General features: G+C 42.9%; 1 protein-coding gene and 1 non-coding gene across 4 annotated transcripts; both read right to left on the bottom strand.

The window, feature by feature from the left end:
• Positions 1-133: 133 nt before the first annotated feature.
• Positions 134-14,368, bottom strand: C2H17orf58 (chromosome 2 C17orf58 homolog). Of its 3 annotated transcripts, none has more exons than XM_053375320.1 (5): positions 14,225-14,368; positions 6,830-7,438; positions 2,677-2,757; positions 1,539-1,730; positions 134-780 (listed from the first exon to the last, which is right to left on the bottom strand). In XM_053375320.1, the coding sequence occupies exons 1-5, from the start codon at positions 14,286-14,288 to the stop codon at positions 590-592; spliced, it is 1,137 nt and encodes a 378-aa protein (XP_053231295.1). In that variant the 5' UTR covers positions 14,289-14,368; the 3' UTR covers positions 134-589. The 3 variants fall into 3 exon arrangements, with proteins under 3 accessions (XP_053231295.1, XP_053231296.1, XP_053231298.1); XM_053375321.1 differs by lacking the exon at positions 14,225-14,368 and adding an exon at positions 14,064-14,214; XM_053375323.1 differs by lacking the exons at positions 6,830-7,438; positions 14,225-14,368 and adding an exon at positions 2,844-3,288.
• Positions 14,369-17,551: 3,183 nt separating this feature from the next.
• Positions 17,552-17,624, bottom strand: TRNAR-CCG (transfer RNA arginine (anticodon CCG)). Its single transcript has one exon. It is a non-coding gene; the product is annotated as a tRNA-Arg (tRNA).
• Between the last annotated feature and the right edge of the window lie 3,299 nt (positions 17,625-20,923).

Below are 20,923 nucleotides of genomic sequence, written 5' to 3'. Positions count from 1 at the left end.
TAGTTAGATGCCTAAACTTGATTTAATTTTAAGAATTGAGAATGAAATTATTCAGGACCACAACCTGGAAGATGCCTGGTAAGAAGCAAGTGTGCCTGTGTTATCACGTTTCATCATTTTCGCATAAATCTTCAGCTTAGAACTGTTCTTGTCATGTTGATTTGCACCTGTAGAAACTTGCCCAGGAGATGAAAATAATCAGTTTTGATGAAATATGTAATCCACTGAAGGACTATGGTTAGAGACAGGTAGAAATACCGCTGTGAAAGTACGTTATAAACAGGAAAGGGAGTAAGAAATTCAAAGCATGCGTTGACCATGAACAGTAGTAAATTCCAGAATCGCAGCTCAATCTTGAGATGCAAACAGGTTTGTTGTGGATTTTGTGTTGGCTGGTAGATTACTGAAGCCAATGAAAGCTCATGTCTCAATAACCTGGTTAGTCATTAGGATGCACAGCAAAAGAAACAAAAAACCTCCCGCCATTTTGGCAGGACCTGGAGCCTTTTTCCAGAGAAGCTGGAAAAGCCATGGCTGCTTCTAATTAACAGCTGCAAACCTGCTTCAGTCCCAGAGGAACTGTACATCCTCACCCACATTTGGTGTGAGCTGCCTGTTGAACTTTCTGATGCCGCCTTCTGTTGAACCTTTTCATGTAGCTGTTGCCCCTCCAAAGCAGCCCGTCTCCTGGCCTCAGGTGCCCTCTGACATGCTCTTGCAGAACTGCCGGCAGCTGTCTTCTCCTGTGGTAGATCTGACCCATCATTATGTATCTGCTTCCTGCAAAACAGCAAGCATCATGGGTGCCTTCTGGATGTTCGGCAGCGAACGTGGTGCAGGGCACATTTTGAGGTTCTGCATTTTACACTTAACTTGATTATGCGGCTAATTAACGCCTGAGAGGTTGGCATCGCCAACCAAGTCTTCAGCAGTATTCCATCTTCCTGTTTAAAGCCCGAGCTGAGGGACCCCATATTAAGAGCACTTGTGTTTAACTTGCCAAAATGGCATTAGCTGAGGCCAGGGGACCATAACTGCAAGGGCCATTTGTCGTTCATTACCTAATCCCATATGCAACAAGCTCAGTTTGATTAACTCAAGAAGCTTTGGGGAAATAGAAACCTCACGCTTTTTTAAAACAACAACAACCTATTGGTGTAATTAAAATCTAAAATACTGTATACACAACTTGAGTGGCTTTTGAATGTTGTGGCGGGAATGTTAAGTAGGTCGGTGCAAGAACATCTGCATTGCATGCAGAAGGTTGCAGGTATGGTTTCCCAAACTTGACCCTCCAGCTGTTTTGGGACTCCAACTCCCATCATCCCTAGCTAACAGGACCAGTAGTCAGGGATGATGGGAATTGTAGTCTGAAAACAGCTGGAGATCCAAGTTCAGAAAACACTGTTGTAAAAGAACTAGGGAAGTTTCTTTAGCAAAAATTAACACATTGTTTCTGCATTTTATTCTTTTCTCTCTCCTTGCCTGGCCCTGCTAACTTGGGCTGAGTTAGAAGAGAAAAGGCTGTGGTACATTACCAAGTTTAAAGTCCGGACAGGGTTTACTGCAGTTCAAGGTATCCACAACCATCATATGAACTCGTAAGAAGAAGCCATCAGGGGTGAAGTACAGGCGATTTATCTTGTACAGTCCATTGCTGCTCACCAAGAGTGTCACCAAACTCGTTCCTTTATGAACCATGATGACATCATGAACAATCCCATTCACCACTTTTTAAAAAAGAGAGGAGCACGTCATTGATAGCTAGCCGGTACTAATTTTTCAATTGTTTGAAGCTGCTTATAACACTCTATAAACTATTTTTCAATATAAGTTCGCTGCACAGTGCTCACCACAATAAAAAACAGCATAAAAACTAATTAAAATGTCAAAGTTAGAACTAATAAAAATAGTAAAAATTTACAATTGGTGAGTTTAATTCAACAACTGAATACATTATTCATAGTAAAATATGAGGCCAACCTGTGGGTATTCAAAAATACAGCCTGATAAATTGCAGCCTCTGCAAACCACAACTACAACAGATTTCTGTCTCGATGTGACCTTCCCATCTGCTGAAGAAATGAAGCCATTTTACAGTACCCACGCTGGATAAAAATTCAAACAGCACTAACGTTGCAAAATTGTGGGGTAGCCCCTAACAAGCAAAGGATTTTAGGTATGCTAAAAACCAGACCATAATATTTGTGATATTTCCATGCAAAAATGACAAAAAAATTAGTTGGGGGAAGGCAAAGAGATGGGGCCCCCGACCCCCTGGGGGCATTCCACGGAAACCCAGGGGTTCCCGTGGTATCTTAGGTGGTCAAAAGTAAAAGCATGTCAAGGAGCACTTTGTAAGAACATGCACAGAGAAAAAAACTACTACTGAGTACTTTGAAATGTATTTCCATGTGTTTCTATATTTCTACTCTGCCCTTTGGGGGTTGACAATAATGTTAGCAATGGCAATGATAAAACTAAAACGTTAACATTCAAGTAAGTTGGAGGCTTGTGCTAGCCCTGACTCTGGAAAGAGGGACAACTCCTCTCTTGGGTGGAAAGAAAACTCTTTTGGGAGTGCTAGAAAACAGTTGCTGAAATTGCCCCAAGCCTGAAGTAAGACTTGTATGTAACCGAAGTATGACCGATTTAGTTGGAGCTGGGTGATCTTACCGAATTCGCTGCTGCAGAACGCCTCCACCTCTTCATGTTCCCTCCTGCAGTCTGTCAGGCACACCTCTGTATTGTCAGCATCTAGAGCAAGAACAAGAGTCCCATGGATGTACAGAAAGTTAACACTGAGCAGCTCCGTAGCAGGAAGGAATGGAAGCCCGTCTTACCCAAGCAACTAAGCAGTGGAGCAGACCAGTTTGTTAATGGCTCTAAAGACATTCGTTTTCCTAGGGTGTTCTAGCAGCCACCAAACTTCCAGTACCTCCTGTTGTGATATCAGAATGCTGACCTGATGCACTAATTGGATTTTTTCTCTCTCAAAAAAAAAATATTGGAACAAACAAAAACTCTCATGTGTGCAGATGCATTCAGAAGACCCAAATGCAACAGATCTCACACAGCAGAGAAACTTGAGCTGAAAAGCGAACTTTAAAGGTTTCTAGGCAGGGTTTCTACCCAGGCTGAAGCCAGCAGAGGAGCATAATTGAGGCTCCCAGCATGTCTGGTCTTTACCCGGAGAGAAAGATGAAAAAGTGAGTGGCAGCTGCAAGCTTCGTCCTTCCCCTTTCCCCATGAAGCCAAAGAAGGCTCATTTACAGGGAGAGGGGAGTTGGAGAATCTGGAGAGGCTTTTGCCCAGTGAAGCAAAAGATAAGATCCCCTGTGGGTGTGAGTAAGAAATTCTGTAGGGATGGAGGGAGGGGTGGGAAGCTGAGGAAGAGAATCCATTGGACTAGATGATATCTGGGGTCCCTTACAGCTCTACAATTCTATGATTCCACAATCCCTTCAGAACTTTGAATGTGTTTAAATAGCTACAGTTGAGTCATTTCACAGACTACACACGAACTACACACAGAAAATTAAGGGGTATGTGAGCATTTTCAAAGTGATACAATGGTACCTTGGGTTACAAACGCTTTAGGTTAGAAACACTTCAAGTTACAGACTCCGCTAACCCAGAAGTAGTACCTGTACTAAGATTTTCAGCTGCTTTTCCGGCTTAAAAAACATATTAAGAAATCACTGCAGTAATTTGTTCAGCTTCAGCTTTTCCAGAGCAGGGGCCGTGGCTATTCAGTGCTTATAATACTGTACCCTTTATCACTGAATGAATTGTATAAATTCAATGAATTGTATAAATTGGATAAGAAAAATGGTTTTGCTTTTGAAAAATTTAAGTTGGAGATGGAGTTGTTGGATACTAAAGGTAAAAATTTATCTAAAATGTACAAGTTATTGTTGGAGTGGCATACAAAAGATGAACAAGTTAAATCTGTGATGATAGATTGGACAAGAGATGTAGGATATAATATAATGTTTGAGCATTGGGAAAGATTGTGGAAGAAAGGGGTCAAGTTCACCGCATGTACTTTGTTAAAGGAAAATATAATGAAAATAATGTATAGATGGTATTTGACTCCTGTAAAATTAGCAAAGATATATCATAATTGTGACAATATATGTTGGAAATGTAAAGAAAAGGAAGGAACCTTTTATTATATGTGGTGGACCTGTCCCAAGGTGAAAGACTTCCGGGAAAAGATTTATAATGAATTGAAAAAAATGTTGAAATATACATTTATAAAGAAACCAGAGGCCTTTCTTCTTGGAATAACAGGTTTGGAATTGCCCAAGAAAGATGTTAAATTATTTTTGTATGCCACAACTGCTCGTATTTTGTTAGCTAAAAAGTGGAAAACCCAAGAATTACCAACAATAGAAGAATGGCAGATGAAGATGATGGATTTTTCGGAGCTAGCTGACCTAACAGGAAGAGTCCGCGACCAGAAGGAGGAGTATCAGGAAGAGTGGAATAAATTTAATGATTATTTAGTTAAATTTGCTAAGTTAAACTAACTGAAAACAGCTTGCAGATACTTAATGGGCTTAGGATTTTATTTATGTTAAGTGATGAATTAATATGTTTAATTCCATAAGGTGAAGATCTAAGGATGTTAATGTTTAAGTTAAATTTCATAAAAAATTGGGATTTGGAAAACGTTAAAAGGACATGCAATGAAATTCAACCAAGGGGAAGCAAGGAAGTCACTTAACAAAGTTAATAACTGTAATTTTCAATAAGGCTATGATTTATGTTTGTTTGTTTTGTGTGTTTGTTTGTTTGTTTATAATACTGTGAAAACTAATAAAAAATTTGGAATATATTTTTTATATATATATATATATATATATATATATATATATATATATATATATATAATACTGTACCCTTACAATACTTTCAAATGCCTAACAGAACACTTATCAAAAGGCTGAAACCAAGCATAGACTTTGTTCCTAAACCTTGAGCCCATATTAATTGCCAAATCCATATGTTTAATTTGCATATGAACTAAACAATTGCAGCATGATTCTGGTTGGTTTCCCTCCCTTCCCCAATGAAGCTTGTTTTTGACTTCTTAAGTATCCATTGAATTTCACATAAATGTAAGTTGTTCCTCCATTCGCACAGGAGGGAAGCGATTTCCACCACCTACAGAACTTTGTGGAACATCTTGCTCCAATTTCAATAGTTGCCCGGTCCCTGGGACCAGAGATATACAAACATTGCAGGGGGCTGTAGAGGGTAGAAATGTATTATGTACCATGAGCTCTGCTCCATTAACACAAAAAACATCAGGATTCAAGCCAGAGTTCATTTCTCCTGGTAATATATGTTTTAGAAAACAAGATGAATTTTCAATTGTCTGTTGTAATTGTAAAGCTTGTTGCCTGCCAAGACACCTTTGTCAAGAAGCAAATCCCGTGTCATCATGTATTTAACAACTACTTGTTGTTTTTTCATTCATTTGCTCCATTGTCAGCCTTGCCAATTTCATTCTTTCTCAGACCTTTTGAAGCCATTAGCTTAGTTGGATGTGTTCAAGCCTTGCATTGTCTGGCAGAAAGCTAACAGCAAACAAGCACAGCTGCATATATAGATTCTCTGTTTTGTTTTCCTGATGGTTTACCTGTGCGATCGTATAAAGGTAAAAGGTAAAGGACCCCTGGATGGTTAAGTCCACTCAAAGGCGACTCTGGGGTTGTGGCACTCATCTCGCTCTTCAGGCCGAGGGAGAAGGCATTTGTCCAGACAGCTTTCCAGGTCATGTGGCCAGCATGACTAAACTGCTTCTAGCACAATGGGACACCATGACAGAAACCAGAGTGCACAGAAATTGCCATCTAGTGTCACATTGTATATTGCACTTAAGGCACACTTAAAATGTTTTATTTGCAGCTGGATAGCTGAGTCCTAGACAAATAGACAGCTCCTGCTATGCTCCGAAGGCCTGCAAAAATAAATGGGCCTTAAGCTGACAAATGCATAAGTATGTGGGGAACGATCGGATCTGTACTGGGTTCACGCAGCTATTTTGAAATGAAAAGCAGGAAGCGAGCGGCTTGTATACTTACTACTCTGGCTATTTTGAAGCATTAATTTGATCAGCGTTTACTACAGCATTTGCTACTGGGAGTGGCAGATGCTACCATGATACGTACTACTTGCAGTGGGATATATTGTGCATGGTATTTAAATGCTAGGGAAAATGAAGCCGCTATTATCCAATAGAATAAACTGAAAATGAATGAGCTGTTTTACATGGGAGGTCCAATTAAGGCTCACAACCTTCTGAGCTTAAAAACCTGATCGTACATATGCTTATTTGGAAGTAAAAAGGTAAAGGGACCCCTGACCATTAGGTCCAGTCGTGGCCGACTCTGGGGTTGCGGCGCTCATCTCGCTTTAATGGCCAAGGGAGCCGGCGTACAGCTTCCGGGTCATGTGGCCAGCATGACTAAGCCGCTTCTGGCGAACCAGAGCAGCGCACGGAAACGCCGTTTACCTTCCCATTGGAGTGGTACCTATTTATCTACTCACACTTTGACGTGCTTTTGAACTGCTAGGTTGGCAGGAGCAGGGACCGAGCAAGGGGAGCTCACCCTGTCACGGGGATTCGAACTGCCGACCTTCTGATCGGCAAGTCCTAGGCTCTGTGGTTTAACCCACAGTGCCACCCACGTCCCTTATTTGGAAGTAGGCACCAGTAAAATCAGTGGCACTCCCAAGCTAGTGTGAGAGGGGTTTAGGATTGCCGCCTAAAGCTGTAAATGGACTTAAGGTGAGCAGCAAAGCCCTGATTCCTTACCGTTCTTTGAGACACTGTGGTGATACGGCAAGCTTGACGCCTGTCGGTTTGTGAGCCAGGAGGGATCGGTGGCATTTCCGAGCAAACGGCTGGGCTTGTCATAGGGATTGATCTTGCCAGGCCGATGGAGGCGATCCAAACTTCCAGAACGTTGCCCGGGGCTTGACCCTGCGTTCTTGAAAGGGTGAGCTTCTGCCAGCAATCTACCCTGGCGATGGGAATAGGCAGGGGGCCGGAAGTAGGCAGAGATGCTGTTGGCTGCTTGCAGTTGCAGCCTATCCGTGTGCATTCGGTTTGTTTGACTGAAGTTAATGGCAGGGAGAATGCTCTCCTGGCGGCTCTCGGAAGGGAAGCCCTTGGCATCCTGAATGGGCTCCTTCCTTAAACCTGTGTGGTTCTCTACTGAATATTTGACCTTTTTCTTCTTGTCCCGGGACAGCAGGTGCGTCTGTTCGGCTTTCCCTTTCCCCACGTCTTCTGGAGGCAGCGTCTGGTCCTCAGTGCTGCCGCCTCCTAGTGGAGACTTACTCTGGCTTGGTGTGGAGCCAATGAACCCATACATGTCTTTGCTGAACGGCTGGATAGACTTTCCAGCATATGGCAGGGGCCCTGCATTTGAGAGAGAGAGAGGGAGGGAGGGAGGGAGGGGTTAAAATGCAACTCGAGCAACGATCCAAGTTCCATGGGTGCAGCAATCACTCTTCCCTTCTATGGCAAGGCCTTAACGTACTATGGGAGAAGAGCACAACTGTGTTTATTTAAGTTTCCTAGTGGAAGTCAAAGTTGGTGACTAATGGGATGTTAAGGGGGATTCATGGATGTTCGTGGGATTACCCTGCTCCTTTGCATTTGCCTTTAAGCATTTTACATGCAGTACGTTTGTACAGTGGTACCTCGGGTTACAGACACTTCAGGTTACAGACTCCGCTAACCCAGAAATAGTACCTCGGGTTAAGAACTTTGCTTCAGGATGAGAACAGAAATTGCAGCGCGGCAGCAGCGGGAGGCCCCATTAGCTAAAGTGGAGCTTCAGGTTAAGAACAGTTTCAGGTTAAGAACGGACCTCCAGAACAAATTAAGTACGTAACCAGAGGTACCACTGTACACCGCTGAAATGGTCCTGCTACCTCTGAAGGATCTGGTAAACCTCCGGGTATAGGGCGGTATATAAATTCAATAAATAATAACAATAATAATAAATGCAAATCATACAATCAAATCATAAGGAGACCAGCCACTTCTTAGCCAGCCTTTTCCTCCTCCTCTTTCTCCTTGTGTGGCGTATTTTGGTCAGGGACCTCATTGGAAGAACAGGACTGAGTGGCAGCTGCTACATCAGGGCAGCTGTCCTCAGGTCTCAGGTCTCTGTGCCAGCTTCTAGTTCCTAAAACACTACCCTATCCATGAATGCCACTGAAGAAACTCAATGGCATTTGTCTATTTTCTCCCGCCCTAGAGCAATCTTCTCTAATCTGGGGTCTCCAGATCAACAACTCCCATCATCCGCAGGCAGCAGTACCAATGCTCAAGGGCCCTGGAGTTGGACAACTGGGGGCACAAGACTGGGGGAGCCCGTTTAGAGCCTCCATATAACTTTGAATTGCTACTGTGGTGAAACTGTTAGGCTAGCCGAGCATCTTTCCAGTTCAGGCCTCAGCGCTGCAGAACAATGTATTGCGTTGTGTGCTTTAAAAAAAGAAAACCCAGCTGTGGACAAGCGGAAGCATGGAAACCTAGAATTATTTCCCCCCCTGTTTTCGTTACAAATTAAAAGCACGATTTATAAACAAACTCCTCTCTAAAAAAAGAATGCTGAATGTCCAGGGAGCATCCGGGGAGCAGGGTTCACATTGCATCCTGGTCTGATTGTTTAAAAGTCCCTGACAAACATGGCTATTTGATTTTCCCATCCACAGGAAGCTCTGTTGACAATGTCGTCTGCTCTGCTTAAGCCCTGTCACCAGCTCTGCATATTGATGAATAATTCTTCTGCCTAAGATTTAGATCCCCAAGATGCAAAGGCAGTTGTCTGAGAACCCTAAAAACCGAACTGTAATGTCCCATCTGCCGTTTGTTACAAATTACAATCTGATCCCAACTGTGTTTATTCAGAAGCCCCATTCATTGCTTGGATCGATTTCCGAGAAGGAACGCTTAACACCTCACCTTCAGTTCTGGGATTCTCAGTCTCCAAAACCAACTTTTATGTATTCCCCTTTCAGCTTGCAAATAACAGCGCAGTTTAAGCTTTGAAACTAGTTTATCCACAGTCAAGTTAACTCTCTGATTGGACATATTAACAACCTTGAATTCAAAATACTTCATACAAGTAATTTAACTCAACCTTCCCACGTAGATAAGCAACTGTGTTTTTAAAAAAAATATGCACAATTATAATAGCAGGCGGCCTATTTCTTAGCAGCTGAATAGGAGGAAATTTTATTAGGGAGGTTTGACCTTTTTACTAATGGAAGCTAAAAAAACCAATGATGGTGAGCTCTCAGTTGTATTTTGTTACTGCCACAAGCTGGCGATACAAAACAGGCAACTTCCCAGACCTGGTTTTATGCCGGTTCCATGGAGAATGAGCTTTCCCACCCCCTACCCCGCCAGCAGGATTGTTTGTGGGTGGGTGACTGCATTATTCCAACCCTTCTTTCCCACATTTAGATTGTCAATATAGAGAATTATATATATATATATATATATATATATATATATATATATATATATATATTACACATAAGATACTCAAACAAATATTCGCAACTCCCACTGTTGATTCTGTCTGCTGATTTAACTCCAGTTCTGAAGTCTCTTGCCAGTTGACATCGTCATTGACATGCTCTTTCCCATGACCACAGCTGGTGAGAGTAAAGATTGCCCTGATACCGCCAGCGAAGGCAGAACATTGCCATGAAGGGAGAGGAAAATCCCTTGCAGGCCAAATGGTGGCTTTTCCATCTAACCATGCCCACTTCTCCCCACCCTGCACTCCTTTGATTGAACAGACCCACCATTTCTGTTTTTTAGTCCATCACATGTGATTCCAAGGGGTAGGTTGTCATGTAATGGGTTGCGCTTTTATCAGATGGTGCTTACATTAAAAATTTCCTGCCTGTATATTCTCGGGTGCCCCATTTACCGTAGAGGAGCTAAGTGTTCATATGCACAAGAGCCAACTGCATGCCGTGCGAAAAGGAAAGTTCAGGGTTGCACAGGACTCAGCTACGCAGCTGCAAATAAAGCGTTTTAAATGTGATGCAAAGTGCAATATACAAATGTGACACTAGATGGCGAAGGTGAGCAATGCAAAATTCAATGTATTTTTCAAAACTTTTTTAAAAGCATTTTCATGGCTTTTTTTAAAAAATGTGTTTAGATTTCACCGCAGTCTCATCCCAGGGAGTTCTAATGAATCATAGACCTTTCCTTAGTGCAGATGGGGCCTAGGACTCTTCAGTTTTATCACTAAACAGTTGTGGTTTCTCCCAAAGAATCCTGGGAACTGTATTTTGTTGTGGGTGCTGAGAATTGCTAGGAGACCCCTGTTCCCCCTCCCATAGCTACCACTCTCAGGGTAGTTTAACAATCAATCCCTCTTCCCAGAGAACTATGAGAACAGTAGCTCTGTGAACAACTCTCTGAACAACTCTCAGCACTTTTAGCAAACCACCATTTGCTAAACCAAGATGCTTTGGGAGAAGCCATGACTGCTTAAAGGAGCATGATACTGCTTTAAAAGTATTGGCAGGTGGAGCCCTGGATTCAAATCCCTGCTCAGCTCCAAAGACCAGTGGGTGAACTTGGGCTGGTCACTTTCTCTCTCAGCTTAACCTAACCTCACAAGGGAATCAGCTATAAAGCTGCAAATAAAACATTTGAAGTAGGTTTGAAGTGCAATATACAATGTGACACTAGATGGCGATGGCGAGCCTTATGGAAAATTCAATGTGTTTTTAAAAACGCTTTTTTAAAAAAGCATTTTCAGAACTTTTTTTATATGTGTGTTGTTGTTTCGGGAGGTAGCCAATAATGCATGCTGCTTGGAGGTCCTTTGAGGAAAGGCAGGATAAAAAGGCGAATGCTGATCTTTTTATATTTCCAATTACAGCTCTTCCCCTCTTGTGCAACGACTCACTCTGCCTGATCTGCTCTAGCTAATTCTGACCTAAAAGAATGTAAGACAGGCATTCTGCTTTATACTTTTCTGGACCTCCAGGATCCTTTTCTCTATCAGAAGGAGCCCTGGATCTATGAGTGCTGCTGCCAGGCATGGGGAAATTTCCTGTTGGAGCCCCACTCCCCGCACAAAACTGATGAACATAGTGCAAGAATGCCCAAAGTGTACGATGTATCGTCATCCTCATTCTAGAATCACACATTTTATTTTATATAAAAGCATTTTTAAACTGCAGAATATTAAAATAGTCACTAAGCTATGTATATTAGGAGGAGGAGGAGGAGGGATCTGTGTGTGAGAATAATTTTAATACATTAATTTTAAATAAAATACACTTGGGTGACTTGGAGCACAGCCGTCTGCTTTGCATTGTTTGCTCCCTGCATTGCTTATACAGTGGTACCTCGGGTTAAGTACTTAATTCGTTCTGGAGGTCCGTTCTTAATCTGAAACTGTTCTTAACCTGAAGCACCACTTTAGCTAATGGGGCCTCCTGCTGCTGCCGCGCCGCCGGAGCACAATTTCTGTTCTCATCCTGAAGCAAAGTTCTTAACCTGAGGTACTATTTCTGGGTTAGTGGAGTCTGTAACCTGAAGCGTATGTAACCTGAAGCATATGTAACCCGAGGTACCACTGTATAGATTTCAATGAGGCTCACTCCCCAGTAAGAATGCATAAGACTGCAAGTTTAGCCAAGCACAAGGGAGGCAAAAATTTAACCGGGATGAAGAAGGTTTCAGATTTGTTTGACTCCTCTTTCACTCAAAGCAAAAACCTTAATGGGTTGTTTTTGTCACACTGCTTATCAGTGGAAATGCAGGATGTAGAATTCCAAATGGTGGGAGGCTGAAAAGCTTAAATTAACCAGCCTGGGAAAGGGCCCTCTCTCATTGCCAGAGTGTGCTTTGCACACAGAAGGCGCTAGATTTAAACCCTGGCATCTCCAGGAAGGCTGGGAATGTCTTTCACCCAAAACGCTGGAATCATAGAGTTGGAAGGGACCCTGATGGTCATCTAGTCTAACCCCCTTAAAAAGCAAAAATATGCAGCTGCCCCATACAGGGATAGAACCTGCAACCTTGGCATCATCAGCACCACGTTCTATATTATGTTTTTATGTGTGTTGGAAGCTGCCCAGAGCGACTGGGACAACCCAGTCAGATGGGTGGGGGTACAAATAATAGGATGATAATGATGATGATTATGATGATTTATTATTAACCAACTGAGCTATTCAGTCAGTGCAGATAACACTGGGCTAGATGGACCAGTGGTCTCACTCGGTTGAAGGCTGTGTTGCTAGGGAAGGCGTCAAGCAGCTCCTTTGCAAATTTTCTCTCTCTCTCTCTCTTATCTATCTCTTCTTCTTTTCCCCCTTCCTCTCCTATCTCTGGAGGCTTAAGGATTCGCTGCACTATCTCACCAGCCTGAGGAACAAATGGTCATAGTCCCTCGAAGGCTTATCCCGTAGGCCACTGTTGCGCTAGGTTGCCATATGTCTGTTTTCCCCCTGAACATGTCCGGGGTCCCAAGGATTTTCATTTTAAATTGGCAAATTGTCTGGGTATTCGCAAACAGAACCGAGAAGTATGTGTGTCCAAAAAAAGCTCAACAACTCTTTGTGTCTGGATTTCTACTTCTTGAAATATGGCAACCCTACAGTGTTGCCTCACCACCTCACCAATTGCCATAATTTAGATGTCTCTATGCCGCTAGTCCAGAAAAACACACACACATACACACACACACACAGAATTAACATCCCAAACAGGCCAGATGCTGGTGCACAGGTTTTTCTCCCTCAGGCGTGCACACAGGTGCAAAGGTTCCTTCCCAAGGCTCGGGGGGGGGTTGAGGGTTGCCACAAGTCCGGAATCTTCTGGACGCAGCCGGACTACTGCAGTTGGCAGTAGTGTCTGGCTGGAAATCGGGGGTATGTCCGTGAAAATCTGAACATACAGCAACCTTTGTTGGCATTTATGCTGATTTTCCACGAACATATTTCAAAAACGTCATTCTCAACAACTTTGGCTAATAATAATAATAATAATAATAATAATAACAACAATAATACAGTGGTACCTCTGGTTACGTACTTAATTTGTTCCGGAGGTCCGTACTTAACCTGAAGCACCACTTTAGCTAATGGGGCCTCCCACTGCCACTGCGCCGCCGGAGCACGATTTCTGTTCTCATGCTGAAGCAAAGTTCTTAACCTGAGGTAATATTTCTGGGTTAGCGGAGTCTGTAACCTGAAGTGTATGTAACTTGAAGTGTATGTAACCCGAGGTACCACTGTAATAATAAAACTCAACAACTTTGGGCAATAATAAGAATAATAAAAGCTCAACAACTTTGGGCTAATAATAATAATAACAGCTCAACAACTTTGGGCAATGATAATAATAATAATAGCTCAACAACTTTGGCCAATAAGAATAACAATAATAAATCTCAACAACCTTGGGCAAGAATATTATTATTATTATTATTATTATTATTATTATTATTATTATTAGCTCAACAACTTTGAGCAGTAATAATAATTTAAATAACACAACTTTGGGCAATAATAATCAGTCCTTTTTTTCTGAGGGGACGCATACCCCTAAATATTTTGTGAATCTTTGTACTTTTGTCCATTTACTGTATTTATTTTTCCCGATTTGAACTACAAAATGGTATTTTCTTGAGTCAAAATGAGAGTACCCCTAAACATTTTTTTAATAGAAAAAAAATTGGTGATAATAATACTGCAATAATAAAGCTCAATAATTTTGGGGTGAAATAAGAATAATAAAAGCTCAACAACTTTGGCCATTAATAATAATAATAAAGCTCAATAACTGTGGATCATAATAATAATAATAGCTCATCAACTTTGGCCAGTAAGAATAATAATAAAGCTCAATAACTGTGGATAATAATAATAGTAATAATAATAGCTCATCAACTTTGGCCAATAATAATAATAATAATAAAGCTAAATAATAAAGTAAGAATAGCTCATCAACTTTGGCTAATAATAATAATAATAATAATCTCCACAACTTTGCTCAGAAAAGCTGCACGACTTTTCTGTGAGGCGAATTCCCTCCGCGTCTGTGGGAAGGGCTGCAGCTGGTGCAGGCAAAAGTTGGGCAGCAGGCAAGGAAGCGCGTGAGTGCGTGTCTGTCCCCGCGGGGCCTCCTCGGCTGCTGGCAACACCTTACCTGCCCCAGAGCTGAAGGGGAAGCCCAACGCGAAGCCCAGGAGCCAAAGACCTGGGGATGTCATTGTGAAGGAAATCTTTTTCCAAACTCCAAGGGAGCCAGAGTGTCTCTCTCTCTCTCTTCCTTTCTCTCTCTTTTGGCCCTTCCCCCTGTTCATGCTAATGAGAGGCATCCTTAGGGGAAACGGGAATCAGTCACTCCCTGGAGCAAGACCCAACTTTTTTATTATTATTATCATCATCGTTTGTTTTATTTACTTATATTTTATTGAAGTGATTTCCATTAAAAGAAATACAGAGAAAAAGAAAAGTAAAGGGGAGGGGGAAAGAACAACAAAGACACATATTAAAAAAAAAATCGCAAAAATGCACTATGCAACATTCCCACACGTTCTTCTAGAAATTGGTACAGTTTTGTTATCTTAATGCTTATGTGAAGGTTAATGGCCTAGTGTATTTGTATAAAATCCTTCCGGATATTATCATATTTATCTAAGTGTGTGCCCTGTAGCAGTCCATTCAGAGGTTGCGAGTGATGCCAAACAGTCAATTAACGGGTATCGTATCTTTTATTTTTCCAATTAATCAATATCAGTCTCTTGGCCACCTTTAGGGCACAGTTCCTGGAAACAGCCTGGCTCTGCAATCCTGTCAAGGGGCATCTTCCTCCAACTAACCCTGGTCCGATGGCAGCAAGGGCCTGAAATAATTCAGGGAGGGGTGGACAGGAAAAAAGGGACTAAAAGAATCAAGAAAACTGCCAAAGCATTAAAAAAATGTAAACAGAAGCCAAACTGGAATGAATATTACAATTAACCATAATAATTAATGATTGGCAGAGAAGAAGGAAGACAATCAGAGCCAATATTCAAACTTGGAAAGAAAATTGGAAATACAGACAAGGGGTGATTAATGGCTGCTGCTGAAGAAATATTGAAAGGAGATAAGAGATCAAATGTGATTCACCGGGAGAGGAAGAAAAATAAGATATTGAAAAAGAACCATTACCACTTTGGACTAGAATCACGGGGCGTATACAAAAAAAAAAAGGAAAGTGTTATCCCACTTCCTCTGAGTGCTATGGGAGATCATTTATGGAGATGAAAGGATTTATTAACAGACCAGTGACAGTTTAACAGCCCGCGAGAGACGAATGGAGCCAGATAAGAGTAGAAACACGATTTTGGAGGATGGGAAGAATGGCAAGAGGAACATTGGGGCTGTGGGATGTACCTCCAGCTGCCAATAACAGTATAAAGAGGAAGATGAGAGAAAATGGAGATATATGAGCTATCTTGGGAAACAGAGGGAAAACAAAAAGCAAATTAATTGAACTGAGGTTTAGTCAAAAGAAGGAGGAGAATGAAATACTGGCACCATGCAGAAAGGAGCAAGGGAATGCCACAGGAACTCTCCCCAAACAGACCAGGTGCAGAGACATTGCTGAACTACAACTCCCATCATCCCTGGCCATTGACCATGTTTGCTGGTGCTGAGGAGAGTGGTTGTTCAGCACCATCTGGAGAGTCAAAGATTCCCCACACACATAGGAGGCAACTCCCAAGGGCCGAGGTCCCTTCAGGACCCCCCAATAAAATCCTCCCCCAAGTCAATAGGCATTGCCATTCAAATGGGGTTTGTGTGTGTGCTGCATCTTGTGACTGATTGTGTCTAGCGGTCCTAAGATATGCAGAGGACCACTTACTTATGGGACATGATGAAATTGACTTGAGAAGTGTTGGGGCCATGGAAACCTCTGGCCTTTTGTACAGCCAGAATGGAGCCCACAGTACCAAGATAAAGAGTTGTTGCTCCATTTCCCTGGGCCTCTGACCCTGCCCAACACTGGCCTATGGCCCCTGGAAGGATCCCTCCAAAAAAATGCAGTTTTATGATGTTTCCACGTGCTCTTTCTCTCTCTCTATATATATATAAATTGTGTGTGTGACTCTCTGTCTCTCTGTGTGCATATAACACTTGAAATCACTAGAGGTATACCCACAATTGTGGTAGGTTTGAATGGATTAGACCAGTTCCTTTAAAGCAGTGTCTCCAAAATGTGGGTCCACCTGTTTTTGGACTACAATTCCCATCATCTCGGACCACTGGTCTTGCTTGTTTAGGGATGATGGGAGTTGTAGTCCAAAAACAGCGGGAGACCCAAGTTTGGGAAACACTGGTTTAGGATGATGCCTCCCCAGCTGTCGCCATTGGCTGCAGACTGCTCCTGATGTTGCAAAAGCACATGGTAGCTGAGTGGATACAAGGGCAGGCCAAGGAGAAAACCCTTTTCTACTGCCCAGCAGAACACAGCTGGCAACAGCTGTGATATTCAGCAGTGTCTGGTCCCCCTGCTTTTTTTCCCTTTGGAGTAGGTGAACTGGCAAATGGAAGGTGATCATCCAGCAGCAGTATGTGAAGATGTGACAATAAAGCAAGTTTGCTTGCTGAATGGGATGGCAGCTTGAAGGCTGCTGATATCATGGAATCTTAAGAGTTGGAAGGGACCCAAGGGTCATCTAGTCTAACCCCCTGCAATGCAGGAATCTCAGCTAGAGCATCCATGTCAGATAACCATCCAACCTTAGTTTAAAGACCTCCAAGGAAGGAGAGTCCATAATATAAATAGTATTCTAGAATGGGACGTCCTTATTTTCATTGGAGAAATGTTGGAAGCTATGACCTCCTAGGGGCTGGGGTCCTTTTGTCCCTCCCCCCAATAAAATATTAGAGGGGGCTGCCCCCCCAAAAGTTGATGGACACTGCCATTCAAATAGTGTGCGTGTCATGTGATCACTTAGGTGGGGCGGGGTTTTACCCCCCCCCAAAAAAAAACACATTTTATTCAAGTTGGCAGCTCTGGTTCTAGGTCTTGTTAAAGGAAGCAGCTCTGCATATCCATGGTCCCAAGAGAAGTCGGCAAGGCAAATACGCGAGCAGGTTGCGAAGAAACAAAAAACACTAATATTTGATTGCACAATAGCATTCTAGATTCCCATTCACAATACTATGCACTTTATTTAATGGGGCGTCTGCAGCTGCAGCCTCAAGCCCCACATTCTCCGGGCGCAAGACCGCGTTGTGTTTAGGATGCGCGCGATCACCACCCGGCCTGATCAGACTTCTCCCTCGTTTTCGTGCTAATGAGAGCTTGCAAGCCCTTGCTGTACGTTCCGCAGCCTGGGTCCACAGACCTCTGCGCCCGCGTCCAGCAGGGAACGGCGCGACTGCTTGCAAAAGCGTGCAGCAACAGCGGCTCAGAAAGCCATCGCCGAGCTGCTTGGAAGCTCTTGGTGAATTTTGAAAGCCTTGCCGCAAAAACGAGGAACGACCCAGATGGGACTCGAACCCACAATCCCCAGCTCCGGAGGCTGATGCCTTATCCATTAGGCCACTGGGTCACCTGGCAAGAATGGCTGAGCGCCGCATTCTAAGGGCCCCGCCCGGACACGCGTGGCTCCGCCCACTCCGCGTCCATCCTCCTTCTCCTGACTTTGTCTTCCGCCCCTGAGACAATAAGCCACGCCCACCCTGCGTACTACTCGCTTCGCGCTTCGGACTGGCTTTAACTCCACCCCCGGATCCGCAGGCTCTACTGCGCATGTCAGGCTACCGTGGGGACTGCTTTGACTCACTTGAGGGACCTGTCGACACGTGGAAGGTCTTCCGCTTGACCCCGCGGTCCTCGGGACTAGATATTTTGGGATGATTTTCACAAGCGACGTGTGTAACCTGGCTTTGCACTATCCAAGTCTGCAGACGGATCGCCATACGTCCGGGATTTCCGGGACATACAGCTGCAGCGAGCGGTGTCCACGCGAGTGATGCCCTATTGTCCGGTGAAATCCGGGTGTATGGTAGCTCTTACCGGCAGAGTCGTTGCAAACAAACAAACAAATTTCTTTCCAGTAGCACCTTAAAGACCAACTAAGTTAGTTCTTGGTATGAGCTTTCGTGTGCATGCACACTTCTTCAGATACACTTGAAACAGAAGTTGCCAGATCCCTCTATATAGTGAGAAGGTGGGGAGGGGTATTACTCAGAAGGGTGGTGGGAATGGGTGATTGGCAGATAGCTGTGATGAGCCTGTTGACGACTCTTAACGACTGCAATAGGTCTTACAGGAAAAAGCAAAGGGTGAGGTGAGAAGGTGAAAAATAGCTTTGTCATTTATAATGAGATAAGAATCCAATGTCTTTGTTCAGACCAGGTCTCTCCATGGTTTTAAGTTTGGTAATGAGTTGCAATTCAGCAGCTTCTCTTTCCAGTCTATTTCTGAAATTCCTTTGTAGTAAAACAGCTACTTTGAGATCTTGTATAGAATGTCCTGGGAGATTGAAGTGTTCTCCTACTGGTTTCTCTGTCTTGTGATTCTTGATGTCCGATTTATGTCCGTTTATTCTTTGGCGTAAGGTTTGGCCTGTTTGTCCAATATAGAGAGCTGAAGGACACTGTTGGCATTTGATGGCATATACAATGTTAGACGATGAGCAATTAAATAGTCCCGAGATGGTATGTGTGATGTTGTTGGGGCCAGTAATGGTGTTGTCCGGGTGTATGTGGCAGCAAAGTTGGCATCTGGGTTTATTGCAGGCTCTGGTGCCAGTGTCCGTGTTGTTTAAGATTGGGTGGCTGTCTGTAGGCAATGAAAGGTCTTCCTCCCAGAGCTTGAGAAAGAGAACTATCATTGTCCAGGAGAGGTTGTAGATCTCTGATGATGCGTTGTACTGTTTTAACTTGGGAGCTGTATGTGATGACTAGAGGTGTTCTGTTATTTTCTTTTTTGGGTCTGTCTTGCAGCAAGTTCTCTCTGGGTATCTGTCTGGCTCTGTTGATCTGTTGTCTAACTTCATCTGCTGGGTATTTTAGTTCTAAAAAGGTTTGCTGTAGATCTCTTAGGTGAGAGTCTCTGTCTGTAGAATTGGAACAGATACGGCTGTAACGTAGTGCCTGGCTATATACAATGGACTGTTTGGTATGTTTGGGATGGTAGCTAGAGGCATGTAGATATGTTTGTCGGTCAGTTGGTTTACGGTATAAGGTGGTGTCTATGCGTCCATCCTGTATTTTTATAGTAGTGTCCAAAAAATGTATTTCTTGCATAGATTGATTCATTGTTAGGTTGATTGTGGGGTGAAAATCATTGAATTTCTGGTGGAAGGTGTCTAGGGTCTGTTGACCATGTGTCCAGATGATAAAAATATCGTCAATGTATCGCAGGTACAAGAGAGGTTTGAGTGGGTAGGAGTTTAGGAAACGTTGTTCTAAATCTGCCATGAAGATGTTGGCATACTGTGGGGCCATGCGGGTGCCCATTGCTGTGCCGCTGATCTGAAGGAACAGGTCATCACCGAATTTGAAGTTGTTGTGGGTAAGGACAAATTGGCAGAGTTTGGTGGCAAAGTCCGCTGTGGTTTTATCTGAAATGGTGTTCCTTATAGCTTGTAACGGCAGAGTCGTTGATTATTGTTTTATTTTTGTTGCTACCCTGCCCATCAGGCTGAGTTTCCCCAGCTACTCTGGGTGCCTTCCAGCAAAATATAAAAAATAATAAAATATCAGACATTAGAAACTTCCCTGAACAGGGCTGCTTTCATATGTTTCCTGAAAGTTGTGTAATTCTTTATCTGCCTGTTGTCTGATGGAAGGGCATTCCATGGGGAGGGCACCACTGCCAAGAAGGCCCTCTGCCTGGTTCCCTGTAACTTTTTGCCAAAATAGTCAAATTTGTTTTGCGATTTTGCAAAAAAAAACAAAAAAAACCCCAACCCAAGACCTTTGGCCAAAGCTACAAAAAAAAAAGCAATAGGAAGAAAAAAGCTCAACAACTGTGGAATTTCACTTCTACTTTCTGAAATTTGGCAACCTTGCAACAGTCCAAAAGTGATGACACTTTGGTGAAAGGGGATTGTAAGCTTCCCCTATGAGGAAAGGTTAATGGGGTAGCCAGAATAGGGATAGAAGGGGGCAGCTGCCCCCACCTCCATAAATCAAGCATATAAAAAAACAACTTTCTTTATCCTCATTGTAGAGGTTACACTAAGTGATATGTTTGAATGCTGAATGTGTAAGTGTATATGCCTAGAGACAATGGATAAAAGAAACATCATTCCTTGTACTGCTGTTTAATGGTTATTGTGTTTGTTTAAAAATGTGTTTATATATATATATATAAATACTTAACTCAAAGTAGAGATTGTAGAAAGATTTTCTGAACGCTTGGGGTCAAAATAAAGTAATTTAAAACGACTGTTGTGGATACATTTCATTCTGAATCTGCTAGACAAAAGATGTTGACAGGTGGGTGTCCTGCCCCCCCCAACATAAATCCTGTCTATGCTCACAGAAAGGTCACAGCATTTAGGACTTTTTAGTACAGTACGGTATAGAAAAAAAGCAAGCAAGGCATGATGTAATAAAACATTTATAAAATTAGGTGTGCCATGCGTGGAGAAAGTGGATCGAGAAACGTTTTCTCTCCCTTCTACCATCTAGTAAAGCTAATTTATGTTAAACTTGCTCCCAACAAAGCGAAGTAGGGGCCACCAACTTGGATGGCTTTTCAAAGAGGATTAGACAAATTAATGTAGGATAAGACTTTCAATGACTATTAGCTGCAGCTGCTATGTCTACCTCCACTTTCAAAGACACTATGCATCTGTATACCGGTTTCTGGGAATCACAGGCAGACAGAGTGCTC

Source organism: Podarcis raffonei, chromosome 2, assembly GCF_027172205.1.
Source record: "Podarcis raffonei isolate rPodRaf1 chromosome 2, rPodRaf1.pri, whole genome shotgun sequence".
Lineage (NCBI taxonomy): Eukaryota > Metazoa > Chordata > Lepidosauria > Squamata > Lacertidae > Podarcis > Podarcis raffonei.
This window is presented reverse-complemented; position numbering and strand designations above follow the sequence as displayed.

Coding starts and splice junctions, on each gene's coding strand:
- C2H17orf58 (XM_053375320.1), bottom strand. CDS start 14,288: ATGACATCCCCAGGTCTTTGGCTCCTGGGCTTCGCGTTGGGCTTCCCC. Junction 2,758..6,829: donor CCACAGTGTCTCAAAGAACG/GTAAGGAATCAG, acceptor TTCTTGCTCTAG/ATGCTGACAATACAGAGGTG. Junction 1,731..2,676: donor GTTCTGCAGCAGCGAATTCG/GTAAGATCACCC, acceptor TTTTTTAAAAAG/TGGTGAATGGGATTGTTCAT.